A 24,733-nucleotide genomic window follows, 5' to 3' on the forward strand; every position below is an offset into this window, starting at 1 on the left:
TGAAGATGCGGTTACTTATCCGGTGAAATGCCTTCGCGGTGTAGCTTTTTTCTCCCTTTTTTCATTGAAACGTTGCGTCATCTTAGCCACAAGTATTCAAACAGTCTATGCCTTTCTTTGCGGAAGTTTTAAGGTGAAAACGGTAAGCTGCATTGCGTTCTTTGTCTTCATCAAAAGCTTGTGCCCAGGAATGAGGCTTTCCACTGGGAAGCGTTCACAGCAAAAACATGCTGGGAAAACTGCCATGTGTAATTTTACTTAGATATATTACAATTTTAAAAGTATATCTCATATGCTATGTGAATGTTGAGCACTGTCCAACTGTGTACAGTGTTAATAAAAATTCAGCGTATCCGAGGCACCCAGCAGACTGGTTGCTATCACCAGTTAATCTGGAACACCGGTCCGACTACAACACCGCAGCTGGACGAATGGTTCAACTGAGCACGCGGCGTACGTTAGAAAGCCACAAATAGTTTCCGGATATTAGTTGTTGTAGCTGAGCATATTTTTAATTGGTAGGATTATGAATAGCGCTTGATGGTAGTTGTATTAACTGAAGACCGTTTCTATCACAGATAGGTCTATTGTTGTCTACTATCTAATTATCCAAAGCCCCCCAGTTGTTTCGTAGTAACTGTTAAAGTTTATATTACAGATTGAGGCAGGAAAGGTGCGTCCGAAGCAACCAGAGACTTCAATTCGTGGCTTATTAACTCAAACGCTCCCAACGCACACACACTGTGTTCAGCAGCACAGTCAGTTGTACAGCGCGATCTTCGTCCACCTCACATGTTTAGTTTAAAACGTGATTGAAGTCAAATTCGAAAATCAGTCTGCTGTGTTCATGGAGCGTGGGAATTCTGTAAAGCATGATAATGTCCTGTTACTTAAAACCCATTGTACTAGGAACAATGAAGGATATTTTGTTAGGGTTACGTTATTGTTAAGTTACTGTTTGGCTGTGTTAGAGATCCGAGAGGTAGACTCTGAGCTTTTTGAAGTTTCATTTTGAAGCTGGTGACCAAATCCTCCAACTCACTGCGTTGTATTTGCATATCGTCTCTTTTATGTAGGCATTTCTAGAAATCTAAACTCTGTGTAATCTCTTTGTAAGCTACATGCCTCTTTGTTTTTGTCCACAGCTGCAAAATGTGTGGTATCTGGGCTTTGTTTGGCAGCGACGAGTCCATGTCAGTTCAGTGCACCTGTGCCATGAAAATTGCTCACAGAGGCCCTGATGCTTTCCGCTTTGAGAATGTTAATGGCTTCACCAACTGTTGGTTTGGCTTCCATCGCCTTGCCATTGTGGACCAGCTGTATGGCATGCAGCCGCTGCGCATCAAGAAGTTTCCTTACATGTGGCTCTGCTACAATGGAGAGATTTACAACCACCAAACAGTAAGACTTCTGCTCCTTTCTGTTCTGAAACTTTAGTGGTTGTTTAAAGAAGTATTTTTCTCGAGCAGGGGATACATCCAGTTATCACATTACTGCAAACTAAAGTCTCTAGTAGAACATAATACGCTCTAATATAAATGATAAAAGGACTGATTCTTATTTAGCGCTTTTCTACTCTACCTGAGCACTGAAAGTGTTTTACACAACATACAAGTACTTTTTTTCCCTATGCTTAAATGCTATCTGTCTGACATTCACACACACTGACAGTCTGATGAATGTACTGGAGAGGAACTTGGGGTTAGTATTTTGCCCAAAGATATTTGGCATGTAGATTGGAGCAGCCTGGGATTAAACCACCAACCTATCCAATTAGTAGATGACCTGCTCTACCTCCTGAGCTACGGCCACTGCATACATGAACATGTCATTTAACAAAGAATTGTCTGGGTGCATTTATAAGATGACACCCACTGTTCAAACCAGGTCCATGTTCATTCAGAAGATCGTGTTCACTAGAGTTTCTTGATTCAACAGCATATTGTCTCCAGATGGTGATAAAGGCCTAGGCTTTCTGTTCTTTAATGTGTCAGAAGTGTCACCCAATCATCAGTGAGAATATAGAAATTCCTTCATGCTTATAATACTTCCAGTTCTTTACGTGTGTGACACATACAACAGGGATTTATATGCTTGATTTTAAATACAAATTTTGCTCCATTTTCAGAAAGCCTGTCTGATAACAGCTGGGTGGTATGGTTGCCACCAATAAATAAAACCAATCTCATCTTTTGTGCATGTTAGGAATGCACTATTGTAACTCCTGTTCTTTCTATAGGCTTTGAGTATACAGTGGAAAAGTATTTGCCTCTTTCCCAGTAGAGCTGGGCCATATCATACCGTTCACGGTAATACCGGTATATAATGTTGGGCAACAATAAGAAAATGAAATTTCACGATCGAATATGGGTAAAACGATCATGCGCAGTGCCTTTGTTTTCATACGCACATGGTGGAAAAAGCATGGCGGCGACGGAGAATGAGAAGGGCGAAAGCAGATCGTTGAGTGAAACGATGAACCAGAACTGGTTTGTAAAAATGCTGCAACTTCAGTGGTGTGGAACTGGTTTGGCTTTCATCTGTCAGATACACAACAAAGCACTATTTTTGGTAGAGCATGCTAGCGGGCCGTCGTTATTACCGTGTTGTTTGGAAAATACGGCGCACTTAAAATCAATCCTTTGATTTTTCTGAAAGTCGACAGTGCCCCTTATAATCCCGTGTGCCTTATGTATGAACTCTGGTTGTGTTTACTGACCTCGAAACGATTTTATGTACACGGCGCTCGAAAATCTGTCAAATGTTTCAGTACGACTTTGCTAAGCTACGAAGCCGCACCGCTTAATGGATTGTCGGAGCATTACGGCTGTCGTAGGCGGAGCCTCGCGGAGTGATACATACTGTGCTTCAACATAATGTTACCGTATTGTGTGTGTATGACCTCTTTTTAAGTTTTGTGGATATTATACATGGTTATGCTGAGGATATGTCGGCCAGTTTCCACTGGAAAGGCCTTTTGGTTAAACTGTCAGCGAGGAATTTGCATTTGCACTGTTACATTTTATATAACTTTAATGCACATAAAAAACAGCTGCTTGTTTAAGTGAAAATACATAAAGTTGTGGAGTTGTAAAGCATTTTGTCTAGTGTCAATTATATCGTCAGTTATATCGTTATCGCAAATTTTCAAATGTATATCGTGATAAATATTTTGGTCATATCGCCCTGCTCCATTTCCCAGTTTATTATTTGTTTTGCATATTTATCAAACTTGCATGTTTCAGATCATTAAACAAATTTTAATACTGGACAAAGAATAGAATGGAATAGTTTTTTATTGTTATTGTAAATGTATAATGAAATTGTGGGTGCTCCACACCAACTGTGCATGGTAAAGAGATAAAGTGTTATATACAGCAAGAATAAATAACAAACAAGAGGAATATATATAAAAACAGGAGAAAGGCACACATTAGAAGACAGGTTGCAAAGTGCTTGAAAGAAGCGCAATGGACTTGGTCTGACTAGAGTCTGTGTGTGAGCGGCTCAGTTATGAGGGTTACTCAGACTATGGCTATGAGTGGGTGTGGGGTTGGATGCAAGGGGTATCCTGCGATGGCCTTGGTTTCAGAGGCCAATGATTTTTTTTTTTTTTTTTTTTTTGGGGGGGGGTGGCAGTTTCAATTGCCCTCTGCGCAGCCTTCCTGTTCTGAGTTGTGGCTGCTGTGTACCAGACACGCAGGCAGTAGCAGAGCACACTCTCCAGTGAGGAGTGGTAGAAGGCCAGGACCAGCTTCTGGTCCAGGTTGTTCCTCCTCAGGACATGGAGGAAGTGCAGCCACTGCTGGACCTTCTTTACCAGGGTGAATGGTGTTGTGGGTCTAGATGAGATCACCAGAGATGTTTGTGCCCAGAAACCTGAAGGTGGTGAAACATTCTCCATTTATAATGAGAGGGGAGTGGACCTGTCTATGCCAGCTACTGTCATGACAAGTTCTTTTGTTTTAAGGATGTTTAGTTTATTTTTGGGGAACCAGAGGTACAAATTCTACAAAGGGCGACCGTGGCTCAGGGGGTTGGGAATCTCATCTGTAACCGGAAGGTCGCCGGTTCGATCCCTGGGCTCTCTGTCCTGGTCGTTGTGTCCTTGGGCAAGACACTTTACCCTACTTGCCTACTTGTGTTGGCCAGAGGGGCCGATGGCGCGATATGGCAGCCTCGCTTCTGTCAGTCTGCCCCAGGGCAGCTGTGGCTACAACTGTAGCTGCCTCCACCAGTGTGTGAATGTGAGAGTGAATGAATAGTGGTATTGTAAAGCGCTTTGGGTGCCTTGAAAAGCGCTATATAAATCCAATCCATTATTATTATTATTATTATTATTATTATTTATAAGCCCAACCACTGTGGTGTCATCAACATACTTGATGATGATGTTGGTTGGGTGAGTTGGTATGCAGTCAGAGGTGTACAGGGCGTACAATAGGGGGCACCCCTGTGGGGATCTGGTGCTGAGTGACAGTGGGGGTGGGGGTGGGGGGTCTGACTGATTGAGGCCGGTTGGTGAGGAAAGCTTTGATCCAGTACCAGGTGGCAGGGGGAATCTGAGGGTGGGCCAGTTTGGTGGTAAGGATGTCTGGAATTAAGGTCTTAAACGCTGATTGATTAAATGATTGGGGAGAAAAAAAAGTTATCCAAAACTATCTGGTCCTATGTGGAAAAACTGTGACCTATTCCTGTTTATGCCATCTTTGGCAGCAAGAATTGTAATCAAGTCTTCGAGATAGTGGGGCATTAAAGTGTTTGCACCCTTACCGATTTCTTATTTTTTTATGTTTGTCACACTTCAATGTTTCAGATCACCAAACAAATTTAAATATTAGACAAAGATAACACAAGTAAACACAAAATGCAGTTTTAAAATGAAGGTGTTTATCATCGAGAGGGAAAAAATCAAAACCTACATGGACCTGTGTGAAAAAGTGATTTTCTCCCCTATAACATAAATAAAGTTGAGTTACATTTCTCCAGCCACACCGAGGCCTGATTACTATCATACCTTCTGAATAAAGAAATCGCTTAAATAGGACCTGCCTGACAAAGTGGAGTAGACCTCAAAAGCCAGACATCATGCCATGAGCTAAGGAAATTCAGGAACAAATGAGAAACAAAGTAATTGAGATCTCTCAGTCTGGAAAAGGTTATAATGCCATTTCTAAAGCTGTGGGACTCCAGCAAATCGCAGTGAGAGACATTATCCACAAATGGCGAAAACAGTGGTGAACCTTCCCAGGAGTGGCAGCCGACCAAAATTACCCCAAGAGTGCAGCATGACTAAGAGGTCACAAAAGACCCCAGAACAACATCCAAAGAACTGCAGCCTTCACTTGCCTCGGTTTATGTCAGTGTTCAGGATTACAATAAGAAACTAAGATAAAAATGGCCTGAATGTCAGAGTCCAAAGACAAAAACCACTGCTGAGCAAAAGGGACATGAAGGCTCATCTTAGTTTTGTCAGAAAACATCTTGAAGATGCCCAAGACTTGGGCATCTGCAACTTCAGATAAATATAAGAAGTTGAAATGTTTGTAAGACGTGTGCCCGATTACATCTCGCGTAAAAGAAAGGCAGCATTTCAGAAAAGGAGCATCACACCATCAATAAAATGTGGTGGTGGTAGTGAGATAGTCTGGAAGACTTGCTGTGCTAAATTCTGCTGTCTATCAAAACATCTGAAAGGAGAATGTCTAGCCATCTGTTCGTGACCCCAAGTTGGTTGTGGGCAGCAGGACGATGGTCCAAAACACACCTGCAAGTCCACCTCTGAATGGCTTAAGAAAAACAAAGACTTTGGAGTTTGGCCCAGTCAAAGTCCTGACCTGAATCAGATTTAGATGCTGTAGCATGACCTTAAAAAGGCGGTTCATGCTCGAAAAACCCTCCAATGTGGCTGCAAAAGATGAGTGGGCCAAAATTCCTCCACAGCGCTGTAAAAGACTCATTGCCAGTTATCGCAAATGCTTGATTGCAGTTGTTGCTGAACAGATTCTGTTCATCTGGACAGAGCGTTGTTACGGCCCTAGCAGGGCCTCCTCCTGAAGGTGCCTGTGTGGGCGTGTCCCACTACCTCTTCTGCCGGAGGTGCCACCTTTCCCTTTTGTGCAGCTGACTCTCATCAGTAATTAAAAGTATTTAAGCCCAGGGAAAGGTGAGCTCTGGGCCAGAGTGCCATTAGTGTGGTTACAGCTAGTGAGCTGAGTGTTTTGGGGTGTTTCCAGCTAGTGAGCTGCGTGTCTGTGTTTGCAGCTAGTGAGCTGCACTCTTTTTGACTTACTTTGTGCTTTATTGACCAACGCCTGAGTTTTGTTTGTTTTCTTAAATGGTGATAGCGGCTCGTCCGTCTCTTTTAGTTAGTATAAATTGAAACTTTAATAAAACTCTTTAATTTACCCTTTTGCCTCCTTGACTCCTTTTTCTGACCCAGTCACTTTTGTTACTTCCCCCTCCCTGCCTAGACCCCTCAGGGGAACGTAACAAGTGGCGGCTCATCCGGGATAGTTGAAAAGGGAGTTTTGAGTTGGAATTGGTATTTGATTATCTTGCTTTTTTTCACCTTTAGAGATTCAACTTCCCAGTTAAGTTAGGTGAGTGTCCAGCTGAGCTTATAAAGTTCTTCCTTCGGGCACTCTTTTGTTATTTTGCCTTTTTTATTTTCGGAGTAATCCTGGGCGGGGATTCGTTCCCTGTTGGGGGTAGGCAATTCAGGGCTCCAGTCGCTGAAGTTTCGCCTTTCAAGTTGCCTCGAGCCCGGCACGCTCCAGAAGATAGGTAAAGTTTGTTGTGCTTAGGAACTGGGTAAGTTGTGTTTGTTTAATGTGTATACTGCAAGAGGTAAGTTGGTCAGTTAAAGTAAGTTGTGTAGTTTTCCATTAATCGGTTAATTATTGGGTAGTCTGAGTGAGTTGGCAGACGGGTGTGGTTGTGTCTAAATTAGGGTGTGTTTTCTAACCCTTCTCCGGCCCCCAAAATGGCTGATGCAGCCATCAGTGCACAGGTGTCTAGAAGCTCGTTTGTAAGCAATAACATCCACCTGGTTCCCGTTTTCTGTGAGTCCAGTGTTGAGAGCTTCTTCAGTGTGTTTGAAAGCATAGCAACTGCATTACAGTGGCCTGAAGACGTGTGGGGGGGTGATGTTGCTGTGTAAATTCACAGGTAAGGCTCAGCAAGCTTGCTCTGGTCTGTCTAGGCAGGGCAGCCTAGTTTATGAAAAGATTAAAAGTGCCGTCCTCCAAGCCTATGAAGTTGTGCCTGAGGCCTATAGGCAGCATTTTCGAGGTTTGGAGTTGGCACAGGGTCAGTTCTATCTTGACTTCGCTAGGGACAATGCGAAGCTCTTTGATAGGTGGTGCTCTGCAAGCCAGGTTAACAGTTTGGGGTTGTTACGTGAGCTCATGCTTGTGGAGGATTTTAAAAACTCTGTTCCTGAGTGTATTGCTCTTTATTTAAGTGAACAGAGGGTTTCCACTTTACAGCAGGCTGCCATACTGGCCGATGAGTTTACCCTAACTCATAAAACAAATGCGGTAGAATGTGACATCCCTTCTCACTATAATACATCTTGGAGAGCTAGGAGGGAGCCAGCTAACGAAGCTGAAAAAGTTGTGGATTCGAGACCCAAAACGAAGCTTTGTTTCTTCTGCCACAAACCTGGACACCTTGTTGCTAACTGTTTGAGACTGAAACTCAAACAGAAAGCACACTCAAAGCAAAAAGGGCCTGCTTTGAGAAAAGTCAGTCGTGGCTCTCAAACCGACAAGGTTGCCAGGCCTATTAAGAGGCTACACTTGGAGCACAATTGCTCAGTAGTGTCATGTAGTCAGTGTAAGAGGTCAACTAACCCTGAGCTGCTGCTGGTTGACAATGTCCCAGTTCCTCAAAATGACCTGCAGGTGGACAGATCATGTATAAAACCACCAGTAAGACCCGCAACCCTGGCTAACAAACATGCCTGTACCGGTGACTTGAGGAATAGTCTGCAAAGTGTTTCAGTAAGGCCCACTAGCTGCCTGCTGGGTTCTCCACATATGATGGTCCAAAGCCCTGGCTATCACATGGGACACTGTTTCGAGGGTCTGGGGCCACTCTCTGTCAATGTTGTGAACCCACTGAGATGGGGTTGGCAGTTTCCGCAGGAAATGCCTAACCGTTGCTATGGGGTTTGGTAGGTGGAAAGCCTGCAATTTGTTGATGCGACGGTTACGGACTTGATTTGTGGTTTTGTTTATCATAATCATTTGACAAACAACGGGTTTGTATTTATGGGGGGGGGGGTGTTACGGCCCTAGCAGGGCCTCCTCAGGGGAACGTAACAGCGTATTCAGAAAAGGCTACATCTAAGTGAACAGAATCAACCTTTTGGGGTTACAAATGATCTTCTTGTGGACAGTGCACTCCTCTGTATTTGTCCTGTGAGACGTCACTGCAGTGTTCCATATTGTTGACCGTAATGTTGTTACAGACATTAGAGGATGCAGGAATTAGACACACTAATACTTACATCCTCTCATATACTCCCATTTATTCATGTAAATGAGGAGTGGTGGAAGCAAAACCGCAACAGTAAGAGGGAATGTTTATGTTTTTGTGAAGCGTAGTTTGGATCTTTTGCTGCTGGTTTGGTCAATATTGTTTGGAGAGAGATAAAACTAACAGCTTTAGAATCAGCGCAAAAAGGGCGTAAACACAAAGTGCGGTCCCGCCGAAACATCAGAATCAGCGACCTGTCGGCTTTCAGCCCCGACCGTGCCGTCGGGTGAGAAAGGCGACATCTCACTGATTCTGATCTGGCGGGTCCGAGCTGTGTGTTTACATTTATGTGCAGAATCCGTGTTTCTGCTCTCATTCACTGTTTTAGCTGTTTGGTGGTTTTTTTTTGTGAGGTTTCACCTGAGTTTCTGGCATTTTGGGCAAAATAAATTTATATTAAAAAATCGATTCAGGATTTTAATGAATCTATATCACGTTATCCGAGCTAGAATAGATTTTAATCGATAAATCGATTATCAAAACCCACCCCTAGTGCCAAGTCATTAAAGAAGCAAGCTTGCTCACTTGCTCACTGTTCACGCTGATTTGGTGCTATATAAACAAAACTGCCTGACTGTATCCTCATTTGAAGTCAGCAGCACTCTATTCCTGCTGACAAAGGTTTGCTTCATGGCCTCACTGTGTTCCTCCAATGCCTGCGTTTTTGCTTCAGCTAGAGCCACATCCGGCTTTGCCTTTTGCCATTAGCTTAATAGGACTCGTACTTCAGTTTAACTGCTCCCTTCGCTTATGGTGTCTTCCATCTTGTTTGGCGATAACTGCCATAACAGGCACCAACCACCTTGTGGCTGCAGCACTGTACTGCAGCTCTGGCAGTGGGGTGCAGAACATGACTCAATGTCCCTAGCCTCACTTGGGATGGAGCTCTGCCAAATCTGGGAATTAAAGATCGGGGCCTCACACTCCCATTGCACCCTCACTGCACAGACCTGGGTGTGCCAGGTACCACAATCCTCCCCCACCTGTTTCTTAACCTAAAGAGACAGAAGCAGTTCTCATGGCCATCTGGGGAAATTCCAGAGTGGTTAAGGGTCCAGCCCTACTAATGAAAGTTAAAATGATCATTTTGTTGCCATTTGTTCTTTCAGCTGAGGAAGCAATTTGAGTTTGATTGCCAGACTAAAATGGATGGTGAGATTCTGCTCCACCTTTATGACCGCTTTGGCATTAAGAAGATGGCTTCTCTCCTGGATGGTGTATTTGCTTTCATTCTTCTGGACACTGCCAACAGAAAAGTGCATGTGGGAAGAGATACGTATGGTGTTAGGCCTTTGTTCAAACTCCTCACAGACGATGGATTCCTTGCATTGTGCTCGGAGGCCAAAGGTAATGGGATGGTTTATATTGAATGTTGCTTCTTTATATGTTTGCATTACTAACCTTATTCTGATCACAGGCTTGATAGACATTACCCATGGCATGGGTACTCCTGCCAGCATTGTCCCCTTCCCCCCTGGGCACTTTGAGGTCTTTGATTTAAAGCCAAGTGGCAAAGTTCAGTCTATTCAGATGGAACAGTTTCACTGCTGCAGACAACAGCCTTCTCATGCCATCTATGATACAGTGGAGAAACTACCTATAAGTAAGAGTCTATTCACCACTTTAAACATCAAGCATTTCTAGTGGTAGATGGTATTTGTGAAGGACATTAAAGAGTTTGTCTCCCTAGGTTTGGATGAGGAACTGGTGAAGAGCAACATCAGAAATCTGTTTGAAAATGCTGTAAGGAAACGTCTCATGGCTCACAGGAGAATTGGTTGTCTTCTGTCAGGTAACATCTGCTATGTGGAGCACAACGTGTGTGTGTGGGTGTGTGTGTGTGTGTGTGTGGGTGTGTGTGTGTGTGTGTGTTAATCTTATGTCCTTTTTGAAAGGGCTTGCATTTTCATTTGGCTTCTGTGCCTTGAGACATGCTATTCTGCTTTAGCGCCTAAGAGTAGGCGTTCATACATAGACATATTCTGTGTGAGTAAGTCGACCTGTCTGACAGTAACATTAACTTCACTTACATGTGATGAGCTTTCTGTTCATTCACAAGTGAAGAAGTGTTTTATTTGCAATTCATCGCAATCCAATTTACATATAGAGTTGTGGTTAAAAGTTAACATACACTGATCATAAGCATTAATGTCATGGTCATTTTGTACATGCAGCTTCTCAGCTGCCCTCTCCAGCTTGCGCACAAACCACACAGCTCTCTCCTCTGGGCCCCGGCAGCTACTGAAATAGGGAAGGTGTAGTAGATGGGATGGATGACAGCTGTGACAGCCTCTTATGGCACTGCCCGCTGAAGTTAGAATCATCCCAGAAAAGTTGATTCTGTTCATCTGGACGTTGCGTTTTCAGTGGGAGAAACGTTTCGTCACTCATCCAAGTGACTGAATGCAGATAAACAGGACATTTGCATAATGACTGAAACTACAGCCAATGGCAAACAGTGAGCTGGGAGGTCAGTTTCTTGATCTTTAATATTCAAATTCTCATGACCATTGATCATCAACCACTGATCAAAGATCATTAATCAATGGCCATAAGTACTATTCACAGAGAGTTGGGGAATGGCTGCAATCACAGCATTGTAAGATGGCGAAAGATGCACCCTTAGGCCCCCTCCTCGATTCAGAGATGGTTCTTCCCTTTTCATGTAAATGACGTCCTTGGCTCCCCGCTCAAACCTGCGTTCCTCCCTGTCCAGGAAGTGGACATCCTCATCAAGAACTGTATAGTATGCTCAACTGCACCAAAGAGTAAAACGGTGAAATGTGGATTTGTAAACATCAGGTCTCTTCCTGCTAGTACACGAGTTTATAATTGATCAACATAGTTTACTTTGCTTTAGAAAAACCTGGATACAGCAGGATGATTGTGATCATTTAAATCAGGGGTGTGAAACATCTGGCCTGTGGGCCAAATACAATTACTTTTGGCTTGTGAGATAATTTCATATGTCAGTTATTAATGGCCCATCTCTAGGTGGGAGCCGAATCTTTTGGTATTTATTTTAATGGGCACACCATGCAGCCAATCACATGCAAAGACAGACTGAGATCGTGCCATTATGTGAAAGAAGGAAGTGGGGCGGACGTTCTGCAGACAGCAAGTGTAGCAGAAAGAAACGAAAACTTAAAGTGAGCAGCATCTGGCTGTATTTCAGTGATACTGGAGACTGCAAAACTGAGTGTGGAATTTCTAAAATTAGGAGCTGGCTAAAGTGATATCAGCTTATATTTTCAGCCATGTTCCATTGTTAATGAAAAAAGGTTTCAAACTTGTCCAGGCCTTAAACCTTATGTGTGTTCTCCCTAGTACTGAATGCATACCACCCCCTCAAAACTGGATTCATTTTATACATTTATTTCTTACAATACAACTCCAAAGAGTTGTTGACAGATTCCTTTCCTTTGTCACAGCAGCTTTATCTGTATCATGTAGAAAAACTGAACTTCTTTACACTGACAGAAAGGTTTCAGTGGTCTGACCCACTTAAGGTCGAAGTGGGCTGAAATGACTTTGACACCCCTGGTTTAAATGAATCGACACCTCTGAGCCATATTGTTAGAATCCTTGGAGCAGCTTCCATTCCATCGTATTAAACAACCAAAGACCAAACAGTTCCCAAACTATTGTGATTTTAGCATCCATGTGGATACTGTAAATCAGCGGTCTCAAACCTTTTTTGCGCCACGGACCGGTTTATGCCCGACAATATTTTCACGGACCGGCCTTTAAGGTGTCGCGGATAAATACAACAAAATAAAACTAGTACCGGTACCGAAAAAAAGATTTATTCATAACACACATGAAAAGACCCAGGAAAACAGAGTTAACGATAAAAACAATAAAAACCCTGGAAACTATACATTTCACACCTGAGCCTCAACTCTCACGGCCCGGTACCAAACGACTCACGGCCCGAGGCCCGGGGGTTGGGGACCGCTGCTGTAAATGACAGCCTCAGAATGGGATTTAAACTGTTATTAAACTCAATGGGCTTCTCTTAAAATGTAAAAAAAAAAAACCCCACTACTTTAATTACACTTTAATCACAGGGATGAACCAATCATGACCTCTGTTTAACTATGCTTAATATTAATTTTCTCCAACTGTACAGAGCAGTAAATTATTTAATTTGGATTATGTTACTGATAATTGAAAGATGAAGGATATTGTATTAAGATAAAGATAAAATTGTGGAGTAAGTCGAAAATCCAAGTCATAAACAAGAAAACAATAATTATTATCAGTACTTCATTTTATATTTAACACATGGCTAAAAATACTGAATAGTTCTTTTACAAATGTAAGCATTTAATCAACTCCATAGAAAAACGATAAATGCTTTAGATGTGTTTCAGTTCACTTTTCTCGTTCAGCAAAAAAGCTAAAGTCTGTTTTGGGCTCCAACTGATTTATCCACCCAGCTCTCTTTAATAAGCTCTCCATCAGAAAACAGTTTGTGTGGGATATGAAACAACTTGCCTTGTCAGCTGCATCCCTGGATGTGTGTAGATTTGTAACAAAAATAAAAATAAATCATTGTTGGCTTTGCAGTGTAGCTAGCAAAGCATCCGACTCCTTGACCCGCAATTCATCAAACAAGTTCTTGTATTTTTCTGCATGTTTGGTCACACAGTGATTTAAATCGTAGTCCTTAAAAAAACTAAGCTCACAGCTTTTTCTTTGACTTCTGTAAGTAAATCATTTTCCAGTCCAAGCCTTGTTAGAAATGCAGCATTTGTTATACAATCTCTTGCTTTTTAGTCTTGTTCTCCAATCGATCTTTTTGAGTTAACTTCACTAATTACTTTCTCCAAACTTTAAAAAACATTTTTTGTGTACAAGTACTGCTCAAAGAAGACCTATTATTAAATAATGCTTCGAGCTTAAATGCAATCAGCTTATCTCTGTTAACGGGCTACATACCACAGGCCTTCAAGCTTGCAGTAATTAAACCACTACATCACTTGATTCATCTTTAATTTTTTCTCAAAAATTCTTGAAAGAGTGGTTATAAAACAGGAATGGTTTAGAACTAATCTCTGCTTGTCCTCCTAATCCTCAACCAGGTATTTGATAGTGTTGACTATCATATTTTATCACAGCGATTAGACCTTCTGTAGGTATTAAAGGTACCGTGTTTGAATCATATCTAGATATGACGTAGATATAGATTCCAATTGTTCCCATAAATGAGGAGTCCTCTTCACACACACAGGTTAATTTTGGAGTTCCACAGGCTTCTGTGCTAGGTCCTTCTGTTTACATTATAGTAGCTTTTCTTAGATGGTATCATTAAAACACACCGCATGCATTTTTTACTTCTATTCAGATGATGCCCAACTTTATCTATCCAATTGTTCTCAGCATAGAACCCTCTGGAACTCCAGATATAGAATATAAACGTATATTACTGTTGTTCAGGTGGTCTGGACTCCAGTTTGGTTGCTGCTACACTTGTAAAACTGGCCAAAGAGGAGAAGCTGCCATATCCCGTTCAGACATTTGCAATCGGATCAGATGACAGTCCAGACATCGTAGCTGCTCGCAAGGTTTGTCCCTCACTTATAAGACCTGTTTCTAACTTATAACTTAAGCTTATAACATTGGCGTGTGTCACGGATCACTTAAAAAAAGGTCTTGGTGTGTTTTTAATCATCAATTGGTGTTTTGTCAGGTGGCCACTCATATTGGTAGTGAACACCATGAGGTGACGTTCACTGTAGAAGAAGGTATTGAAGTTGTGAAGGATGTCATCTTCCACCTGGAGAGCTATGACATCACCACAATACGTGCCTCTGTGGGTGAGTGGAACACAAAGCACTTTATATACAGTGCTGTGAAAACGTTTGTCCCTTCTTGATTTTACTTTCTTGCTTATTTGTCATACTTGTTTTACATTGTCAAATATGTTTTAAAATAGTTTTTTAATTATTTTTTCACTTATTAAGGGAAAAAGTTATCAAAATTTACGTGGCCTTGTATCAGGGCACCACCACATGGGCGTCGGACATGTAGGATATTAACTGTAATGTAATCAAACATAACAGCATTCTAGTTGTATATTATACATTCAGTAGGTTGTGATTTGTTTTTATAAGGGTACATGAGCAGGAATGCACTTGACTCTACACTCTTTTACTATTAACTGTACAGGCATGTACTTGATTTCAAAGTACATCAGACAGAAGACTGACAGTGTGGTGATCTTCTCTGGAGAGGGTTCTGATGAGCTGACGCAGGGATACATTTACTTCCACAAGGTGAGTTTGATGGTTTACCTTTGTTTTTTCAGGCTGATTTATCTTAAATGTAATAGAATTGTGACAACACATAAACTTAGTACAAAAATTAATGAAATTTGTGTAACAGTGCTTCATAAACCTTATACTATGGCCATCTCAAATCTTCTCTGCCAATGCCAAACTGCTTACTGGGCTACTGATAATTGAAGTCTGAAGAATATTGGCAGTTTAAAAATGTATTCATTTAATAGAGAGTTGCTTTAGTAGAATGTAGAAGAGACATGCACAACACCCTGGCACCACCAGCTTGGTCACACACTTCTGTGGGATGGCGTCCCATTCTTTGTCACAAGTAAGCCAGTCTGGTTATGTCGGTCACTGACATGAGCAGCAAACCTAAGCACACCCACAAGTGTTCAGTGGGGTTGAGGTCAGAACTGCAGGCAGGCTACTTTATCGTTTCCACTTCCACATAAACCCTTCTCTGTGGGATCATGTGTTGTCACTGGTCGTAGAATCTTATCTTGATAACTCGACGCATTGATATATCCTCCTCTGGTGAAAAGCATTGTTTTTCCATTGAGGGAAATGCCACCCCATACACTTCATCCTCCACACTTGGACAGCACAGGCTGAATCTAGACTCATCATGTAGCATAACACTCTTTGTGGTCCCGGGGAAAACCAGAGCAACACAAACATGACTCCCATGGTCCCTGCTCCCAAGGAATGACTCCTGCTACCTCAGTTTGCATTCCCAAACAGAATAGTTAATTTATATTCAGAGATAGAAACCATCAGGTGAACACAGTCAAAACAACAAACACAACAATGATGCACTGGTTGTGATATTGTTTCCCCCTCTTAAAAATAAACAGTCCTGATAGCGACTATCACGACCACAACAGGCATAAGACAGGATTGTTTCCAGTGTTACATTTCTTGCAATTTGCAGCAAATCATGTGCCACAGACTTTAAATAATGCAAATGTGAATTACAAATTTTCATCTCCTGAAAGTGAAACTCTTACCAATTCATGAGTCATAAGACCAGCCACAAAAATACTTTGAGTCACAAAACTGATACTGAGCCTCTTTAGTAAACCTAGCAGCCACTTTATTAGGTACACCTGTTTTCACTCTACAGCAGTAAGCTATTTGCTGTATGTCATGAGGTTGCAGACTGAACTACTTTCCAGATCATTTTGATATTGGTTGCCTGATTTCATAATTATTTCTGTTATCTTTCTTTTGCCTGCTGAAGATTGTCAGTTCGAGTACAGCGTGGGGTATTCATCACCTTTACATTTCTTCTCTTTCTCACTTTGTTAGTTTGAACATACAGTAATGGGCATAGGTGGGAAGTAACAAAGTACAAATACTTCCTTATTGAACTTAAGTACAATTTTCAGGCATCTGTACTTTACTTATACTTTATTACGAGTTATTGTTTTGGGTTTTTTATTTTTACCCCCTACATTTTCAAAAAAAATATCTGTATTTTCCACTCCTTACATTTTAAAGCAGGCTCATTAAGACATTTGAGGGAAGTTATTATTTCATGTTACTGCCGCCTTCACACATCAAACTGATTGGAGCGTGAATAGTAATGCATGAAAGGCAGGATGTAGCATAAAAAGAGATCAAAGAGGCACAATTGTGGGCCATTGTCAGTGGTTAAAGTGGATTGTTTTCTTTTTCCTTTCTTTCTTTTTATTCCTGTCACAAAACTGGAACGACTGCAGGTGTCCATAAGTTGCGGTTTGGGCACCTTGGCATCTAGCGTACCCTACAAAAGGGCGAGCATAAAGGGAGTGACATTTTTTTAAGTGACAGGTCATTTCAAATGCAGCGTTTGTATCAGCCCAACAAACATCAAACTGTTTGTGTGCAGTTTGTCGTACAGTGTGTTGCAGCTAAAGGTACAGCTGCTGTTTTTCACAGGGAGAGAAAAGAAAGAGCAAACTTGACTCAGGACCGCAGAGGAGGAAGAGATTGGATTTAAAGACAACGGCTGCTCAGTGGTGTTTGATAAACTAGTTTAAATCTTATATGCAAGTCCTCATGTCTTTAAATAATTTCCACAATTTTTTGTACATGTGCAATGACAAAGGGCTATTCTGTTCCAAGTCAGATATTGGGTCTGTACATGTCACACTGTTTTTTCTTTTTTCTTTTCCATGTTGTTTAATGTGCTGAAAAACTGACTGTTATTTTGAGGCTCAGTAGAAAATCCTATGTAGGTTAGTGTAGGATAAACAGGTTTATTTGCTGTACTGTGATGCACAGTGGCCATCTAGTATTAAGTTAATATAAACAATACTATCAGTGTAGAGGATGGAAATTGGCCAGGACAATTCATAAAACATCTGCTCACATCTGGTTGAATCCAGGTGTATAAATCCACAAAGAGCTGCAGGTCTGCTGATCACAGCCTGCACACTAAGAAAATCTACTGGAGCTCTCAGTAGAAATTGTGAGTTGTGACTCTTTTCCCTGTGCTGAGCCATTAAAACTGACTTTAGGGTTTCCACCACCTGCTGAAAATCACTGTAACTACTTCTGTAGTAATTTTCCTGTTTAGAGGCAAAATCAGTCTCTACAATCTACAGAGAATAGATATTTATTATTATTATTATTATTATGTGGTCGCTCACAGTGGACATTGATGGCTTCTTAGAGGATCATCAGGGGTCCTTTTGTCCCTCTGTGGGGGGATACTCCCACTAGATTTATATCTGGGACTCTCCACCATTTGACCTTAGAACTGAAGAAGCTTCTCGGATGAGAGGTGAAACGTCTTCAAGCAACTTAAAGAAGTCCAGACGCTTTTCTTTGCAAGCTCCTTTGACTACGATGACCTGGATGACTGAGAACCTCCACAGACATATTTATACAATGCTAAATCACAACACCAGTTACCTCAAGGTGCTTTATATTGTAAAGACCCTACAAAAACCCCAACTGTCAGATGACCCCATATGAGAATGCATTTGGCAACAGTAAGAAGGGAAAAGCAGGACAGAGGCTTAGCCTTAACCTTCAGCCTGTCAGACAGATCAGACACTGATGTTGGATGAACAGGTCTGGCTGGCAGTCTCCCCTCTAATTCATCCCAAAGGAATGCTGTCAGCTTGAGGTCAGGACTCGGTAGGTCAGTCAAGTTCTTTCACACCAAACTCACTCATCCATGTCTTCCTTTGTGCACTGGTGCGCAGTCATGTTGGAGCAGGAGGGAGGCATCCCAAAACTCCCACAAACGTGGGAGCATGAAATTGTCCAAAATGTGTTGGTATGCTGAAGCCTTTAGAGGTCCTTTCACAGGAATTAAGTTGCCGAGCCCAACTGCAGTAAAACAACCCCAGACCATAATGCTCCCTTCACCAACCACTTCTGTGGCAGGTAGGAGGCACGACAGGACCACGATCCAGCATTCGGTGACTTTTTACTCTTTATGTAACTCGGCTGCTGTTACAACATGCCTCGGCTGCAGCTCCCTAGATGCCAGCCACAAGAATACACAAACAAAAACATGACGTGACCCAGTTTAGTCTATTAACCTGGCGAGGTGTGATTTTGGATGCCCTGCAGGTGCATTCGCCTATCCTGCTGCTGCACCGATTACCACGCCCCGCCACAACTTGGCACAGTGCAGGCAGACAAGTACTGTTCTCCTGGCAACTGCCAAACTGCTGACCCCGCTCTGATTTTAAACAATCTACCACTTTGTAGATGAGCTGCTATCGTTCACAGTCGCTTCCACTTTTTATAACACCACTAACAGTTGGCTGTGAAATATTTAGTGGCAAGGAAATTTTGCAACTGGACTTGTTGCACTAGGGATGGGTATCAAAAACCGGTTCTTGTTGAGAACCGGTTCCCACTGTTTCAATTCCTTGGAATTGTTTGCCATTTTTGCAAATGATTCCCTTATTGATTCCAGTCGCCCCGAATGACGTCACCACGTTGCGGAGCGTCATTTACCTGGCAGGAAACATGGCGCCTAAGCGGCTCAAACGCTCAAAAATTTGATTATACAGTGGGGCAAAAAAGTATTTAGTCAGCCACCAATTGTGCAAGTTCCCCCACCTAAAATGATGACCAAGGTCAGTAATTTGCACCAGAGGTACACTTCAACTGTGAGAGACAGAATGTGAAAAAAAAATCCATGAATCCACATGGTAGGATTTGTAAATAATTTATTCGTAAATCAGGGTGGAAAATAAGTATTTGGTCAATAACAAAAATACAACTCAATACTTTGTAACATAACCTTTGTTGGCAATAACAGAGGTCAAACGTTTACTATAGGTCTTTACCAGGTTTGCACACACAGTAGCTGGTATTTTGGCCCATTCCTCCATGCAGATCTTCTCGAGAGCAGTGATGTTTTGGGGTTGACGCCGAGCAACACGGACTTTCAACTCCCGCCACAGATTTTCTATGGGGTTGAGGTCTGGAGACTGGCTAGGCCACTCCAGGACTTTCAAATGCTTCTTACAGAGCCACTCCTTTGTTGCCCGGGCGGTGTGTTTTGGATCATTGTCATGTTGGAAGACCAAGCCTCGTTTCATCAAAGTTCTCACTGATGGAAGGAGGTTTTGGCTCAAAATCTCACGATACATGGCCCCATTCATTCTGTCCTTAACACGGATCAGTCGTCCTGTCCCCTTGGCAGAAAAACAGCCCCATAGCATGATGTTTCCACCCCCATGCTTCACAGTAGGTATGGTGTTCTTGGATGCAACTCAGTATTCTTCTTCCTCCAAACACGACGAGTTGAGTTTATACCAAAAAGTTCTACTTTGGTTTCATCTGACCACATGACATTCTCCCAATCCTCTGCTGTATCATCCATGTGCTCTCTGGCAAACTTCAGACGGGCCTGGACATGCACTGGCTTCAGCAGCGGAACACGTCTGGCACTGCGGGATTTGATTCCCTGCCGTTGTAGTGTGTTACTGATGGTGACCTTTGTTACTTTGGTCCCAGCTCTCTGCAGGTCATTCACCAGGTCCCCCCGTGTGGTTCTGGGATCTTTGCTCACCGTTCTCATGATCATTTTGACCCCACGGGATGAGATCTTGCGTGGAGCCCCAGATCGTGGGAGATTATCAGTGGTCTTGTATGTCTTCCATTTTCTGATGATTGCTCCCACAGTTGATTTTTTCACACCAAGCTGCTTGCCTATTGTAGATTCACTCTTCCCAGTCTGGTGCAGGTCTACAATACTTTTCCTGGTGTCCTTCGAAAGCTCTTTGGTCTTGGCCATGGCGGAGTTTGGAGTCTGACTGTTTGAGGCTGTGGACAGGTGTCTTTTATACAGATGATGAGTTCAAACAGGTGCCATTCATACAGGTAACGAGTGGGGGACAGAAAAGCTTCTTACAGAAGACGTTACAGGTCTGTGAGAGCCAGAGATTTTCCTTGTTTGAGGTGACCAAATACTTATTTTCCACCCTAATTTACAAATAAATTCTTTACAGATCCTACCATGTGGATTCATGGATTTTTCTTTTACATTGTGTCTCTCACAGTTGAAGTGTATCTCTGGTGCAAATTACTGACCTCTGTCATCATTTTAAGTGGGGGAACTTGCACAATCGGTGGCTGACTAAATACTTTTTTGCCCCACTGTACTTTACGAGAACAGATGACAACAGGGCAACTTGCAATACTTGCAAAGTAGATATTTCATTTAAGGGAGGAAACACTACGAATATGCAAAAGCATTTGCTCAAAAAAAACCACACGATAACCTCAAATGAATGTCGTGTTTTTAATTCCGCTCCGGACTCGTGAATCTCAACCCAGCAGCAGCGGTAACGTTTGCACGTCCTCTCCCGTTAATGCGGCAGGTAAATAATCAACAACAGTGCATATTATGTTAGCGCGATCTGCCTTATTACAAAACCTGCCATTACTGTGCATTTAGGTGACCATGATGAGACAGACAGAGGCTGGCTCAGATGCTGGCAGTTCTCGCTGCAGTCTACCTTTAGCGTCTCCTTTCAGGCCAGGATAGACGAATGTCACTGAGCAGTGACTCAGTTTGTGGTAAAAGGCTTGCACCCATTTGCCACAGCAGATGCCCCCGATTTTCCGTAAGTGAATGTGTTTAATTGTAGGCAGGGACATTACTGGATATTCTTGTGTAATTGCCACAGAACAATTTATGTTATACTTTGTTATTGCTACAGAAGAATATTTATTTTATTATTTTACATTTACAATTTTTTTTTTTTTCCTGGGGATCCTGTGACACCCTATTGAAGAGCTGTAGGCTGGATCTCTTAAGATCTCACTGTTGGGTTTGTAAGGCCATGTTACTCCTAAATTTCTATCTTGTTCAAAGAGAAGATATAAAACAAAGTTCTAAGCTAATCGACCTTAGTGTTCTCCTTTTTAAAAAAAAAATGAATCGATAAGAGAATCGAATCGTTAAACAGAATCGAAAATGGAATCGGAATCGTGAAAATCTTATCAATACCCATCCCTATGTTGCACAGTTGGAATCTTATTATGGTACCACTATGGAGCTCCTGAGTGCGACCAATTCTTTCACAAATATTTCTAGAAGCAGTCTGCATGCCTAGGTGCTTGATTTTATAGTGACTGGAGCACCTGAATTCATTGATTTGGATGGGTGAATGAATACTTTTGACATGCTTGGATCACTTCTCTGGAATTCCTGTTCTGACTTGCATGTGGCTTCTCAAACTTGTGCAGAAGAAAGACTTCTTTTTTTTTTAAACTGATCTGAATACAGAAATCTTTATGCTTTGGGATGATTATACTTCTCAAAAAATCTGGACAACCTTACAAAGTAGAGCAAATCTAAGTTCATTGCATTTGTTTTTTTCTTTTGACGTTTCATTGCTTTAAATAAAAATGATTTTAAATGATAATTACAGACAAAATATACGAAGCACTTTTGTTAGCCAGAATTGTCAGACTTGTGATCCAGAAATATTACAACGTCTGAAGGAAAACTTCAGACTGAACCTAAAGTTAGAATGCCAATCGAAAAGGATTCATTTAAACATGGCTTTATTTCTCCTCTAGGCTCCAACACCCAAAGCTGCAGCAGAGGACAGCATTCGTCTGATGGAGGAGCTCTACATGTTTGATGTTCTCCGTGCTGATCGGACCACTGCTGCACATGGGTAGCCCTTCTTTGTTACTCACTAGCCCTGCCCGAAGAATTAAGACCGGTAACTGAAAGAATCTAGCAAAAAATAAAAAGGGAACATTGCACTTTGCCTGTTGTTGGCGATAATTTTCTGCTGAAAAAATGTCCTGTAATTACAATTACTTTTTTCAGAATTGGCTGTAATTGTTTGTGCAACAGCTTTTCAGAGCATGTAGTGCTCATGAAGCATCTTTAATTTGACCATAAAAAGGGGGGGAAAAAGGATGGAGGGTAAAGTGGACAGCAGGAATTCAGCTGGAGAGCTTTGGTGGTAAAATAACTAATGCATTCATTTTAACCATTGCCAAAATGTCAGTGATTAACCAATAGTGGTCACCAAATAATGCAACCAACCAATAGGGTGACGCTGACTATTATTCAAATATAGTAATAAAAATTAATGACAGAGTTCTGATTAATAGCATAGACCTATTAGTAACCCTGTCCTGTACTCACACAATTTGATAGAAATTGATTTTGCAATGGACTATTTCAGTTCAGGCTCATTTCGTGTCGCTCTCTTTCAGCCTGGAGCTGAGAGTGCCTTTCCTGGACCACAGATTCACAGCGTACTACCTCTCCTTGCCTGAGGAAATGAGGGTTCCTAGGGTGAGTCTGTACAATATTGGTGTCCACACTATCATGCAACTTTGCTTTGTAATAGTGTATTGTGTCCTGTGAAACCAGGATGGAGTGGAGAAGCACCTTCTGAGGGAGTCCTTCAAAGGTCTCGACTTGATACCTGATGAGATTCTCTGGAGGCGTAAAGAAGCCTTTAGTGATGGCCTGACATCTGTGAAGAAGTCCTGGTACACGTACCTGCAGGAGCATCTGGAGTCAATGGTAATATTTGGTAGAGAAGCCTCTGACTCGGTCCCATTCACAGTAAAGTTTTTATGTTAACATTGATTTCGGCCTTCTCACAATCTAGTAAATCTCGACTGATTTCAGGCAGATTTCAGGTGGTGCAGACACCCAGGTTTGTGAATGCAATAACGCAAGAACAAGGCAACGTAGGAAATTTTCAAATTCATAACACAGGTGCACTTACTAAAAATCAGAATTCCAAGCTCAGTGCAATGGCACCACTTTGACAGAATAAAATATTTACTTTAACTTAAAATTTTGCATTTAAAGTAAATTTAAATTAGAACGGGCCAAGAATCCACAGAAAATTAATCAAATACACTAATCACGACAGCGTTAAAATCTTTAATTAAACCGCAGAGAGAGGTTCAGTAAATTGTAGGTGTTCCTCTTAGCTCTGTATTATGACATTGCTCGTTAGTTGATGTTGATGCTTTGATTGATTGAACAAAGTTTGCGAGTGACCCGTCTGTTTTGTTTTGTTGTTGTTTTTTTTAGGTGAACGATGATGACATGGAGGAAGCTTACAAGAGGTTCCCTCACAATCACCCATGCACTAAAGAGGCCTACTACTATAGACAGGAGTTTGAGAAGCACTACCCAGACCGTGCTCAGTGGCTCTCCCATTACTGGATGCCGCGCTGGATTGATGCCATCGATCCATCAGCCCGTACCTTGTCCATCTATAAACCTGAGAAAGACCAATGATTTGTGTGTTTGAGGGTGTAATTACAGTTAAAATTTCTTCCGCTGAGCTGAGAGAACGAAGACAAAGCTCTTCTGCTTTTAAGATTAGGCTTCAAACTTTCAGATTTTCCTTTCTGATACTGACTAGCTGGAGATGGATCAGGTGAACCTGAACCATCTCTTAGTTACCCTGCTATAAGCTCCAACTGCTAGTGGACTTTCATTGAGCACTTCCTCACTTTCCTGTTTTCACTTGCCTGGTGTTTATATGCCACTGTTGTGCATCAAACTGTCAAACTAGAGCCGCTACTCCACCACGTCGAAAGCAGCCAGTTCTGGTGGTTCGTGGATCCGACTAGAATGCCTCCTTGGTGGGACCCCGGACACGCTGGAGAGATGATATATCTTTCCTGGCCTGGGACCGCTTTATTGTTCTCCAAAAGAGAGGTCTGGGTTTCTCTGCTTAGGCTGCTGCCCCTGCATCCCAGTAGAAGAAAATGGATGGATGGAATTGGATCTTTGGCGTGCATACTGGAGGATCAAACCGCCAACCTTCTGATTAGTAGATGACCTGCTCGACCTCCTGAGCTACAGGGTGTAAGGGTGGTATCATGTTTACACTATAACTGACTGAGGTCAGTAAGTAGTGTTATCATGCTGCTACCTCCCAGCTTTTGACAGCTTTGGTTGATTCTGGTAGTTTGAATTGGTTTGGTTTGCTTTGGTTTCAGTTTGTTTGGCTCTTAATCACCAAGCTAGAACTGCAGCATTGTTGGCGCTAACTAGCATATTATGCAAGTGTTTTGTAAAAGGATATTTTTCATGTTTGGCAGAAGTGAGACATGCGTAAAAGATCTAATCATTTTTTTTCATGCTTGACTATGAATGACTATTCAAACAGTTTGGGAACTAGGAGTTAGACATTTCATATAACTGTCCCACCCATGGTCACATTTGAAAGTGGATTACAGGAAGAGATCACTAATATCTGCAGTCTAATGTAATTTAATAACCATATGCTACAGCAAGGAAATTGTATCCAACCTTAGTTTATTGAATCATGTTTGCACTAGGCAGTATTGCATTTGTATTTCTCTCTTAACTAATCTTTTATCTGTCTCTATTTTTCTGTGTTTTACATTAATTGACGCTAAAATAAAATTTCCTGTTGCAACAGAAA

The 24,733-nt window shown here is 41.9% G+C and overlaps 1 protein-coding gene across 2 annotated transcripts; it reads left to right on the forward strand.

The window, feature by feature from the left end:
* On the forward strand, window positions 1-24,733 carry asns (asparagine synthetase). Of its 2 annotated transcripts, none has more exons than XM_004560956.5 (12): window positions 1-142; window positions 1,146-1,401; window positions 9,654-9,891; window positions 9,962-10,147; window positions 10,235-10,336; window positions 13,987-14,114; window positions 14,240-14,366; window positions 14,719-14,825; window positions 21,873-21,973; window positions 22,527-22,608; window positions 22,687-22,842; window positions 23,365-24,733. In XM_004560956.5, exons 2-12 carry the CDS (start codon window positions 1,153-1,155, stop codon window positions 23,572-23,574), a joined length of 1,686 nt encoding a protein of 561 aa, XP_004561013.2. In that variant the 5' UTR covers window positions 1-142; window positions 1,146-1,152; the 3' UTR covers window positions 23,575-24,733. The 2 variants fall into 2 exon arrangements, with proteins under 2 accessions (XP_004561013.2, XP_004561014.2); XM_004560957.3 differs by lacking the exon at window positions 1-142 and adding an exon at window positions 434-453.

The sequence above is a fragment of the Maylandia zebra genome, linkage group LG22 (genome assembly GCF_041146795.1).
Source record: "Maylandia zebra isolate NMK-2024a linkage group LG22, Mzebra_GT3a, whole genome shotgun sequence".
Lineage (NCBI taxonomy): Eukaryota > Metazoa > Chordata > Actinopteri > Cichliformes > Cichlidae > Maylandia > Maylandia zebra.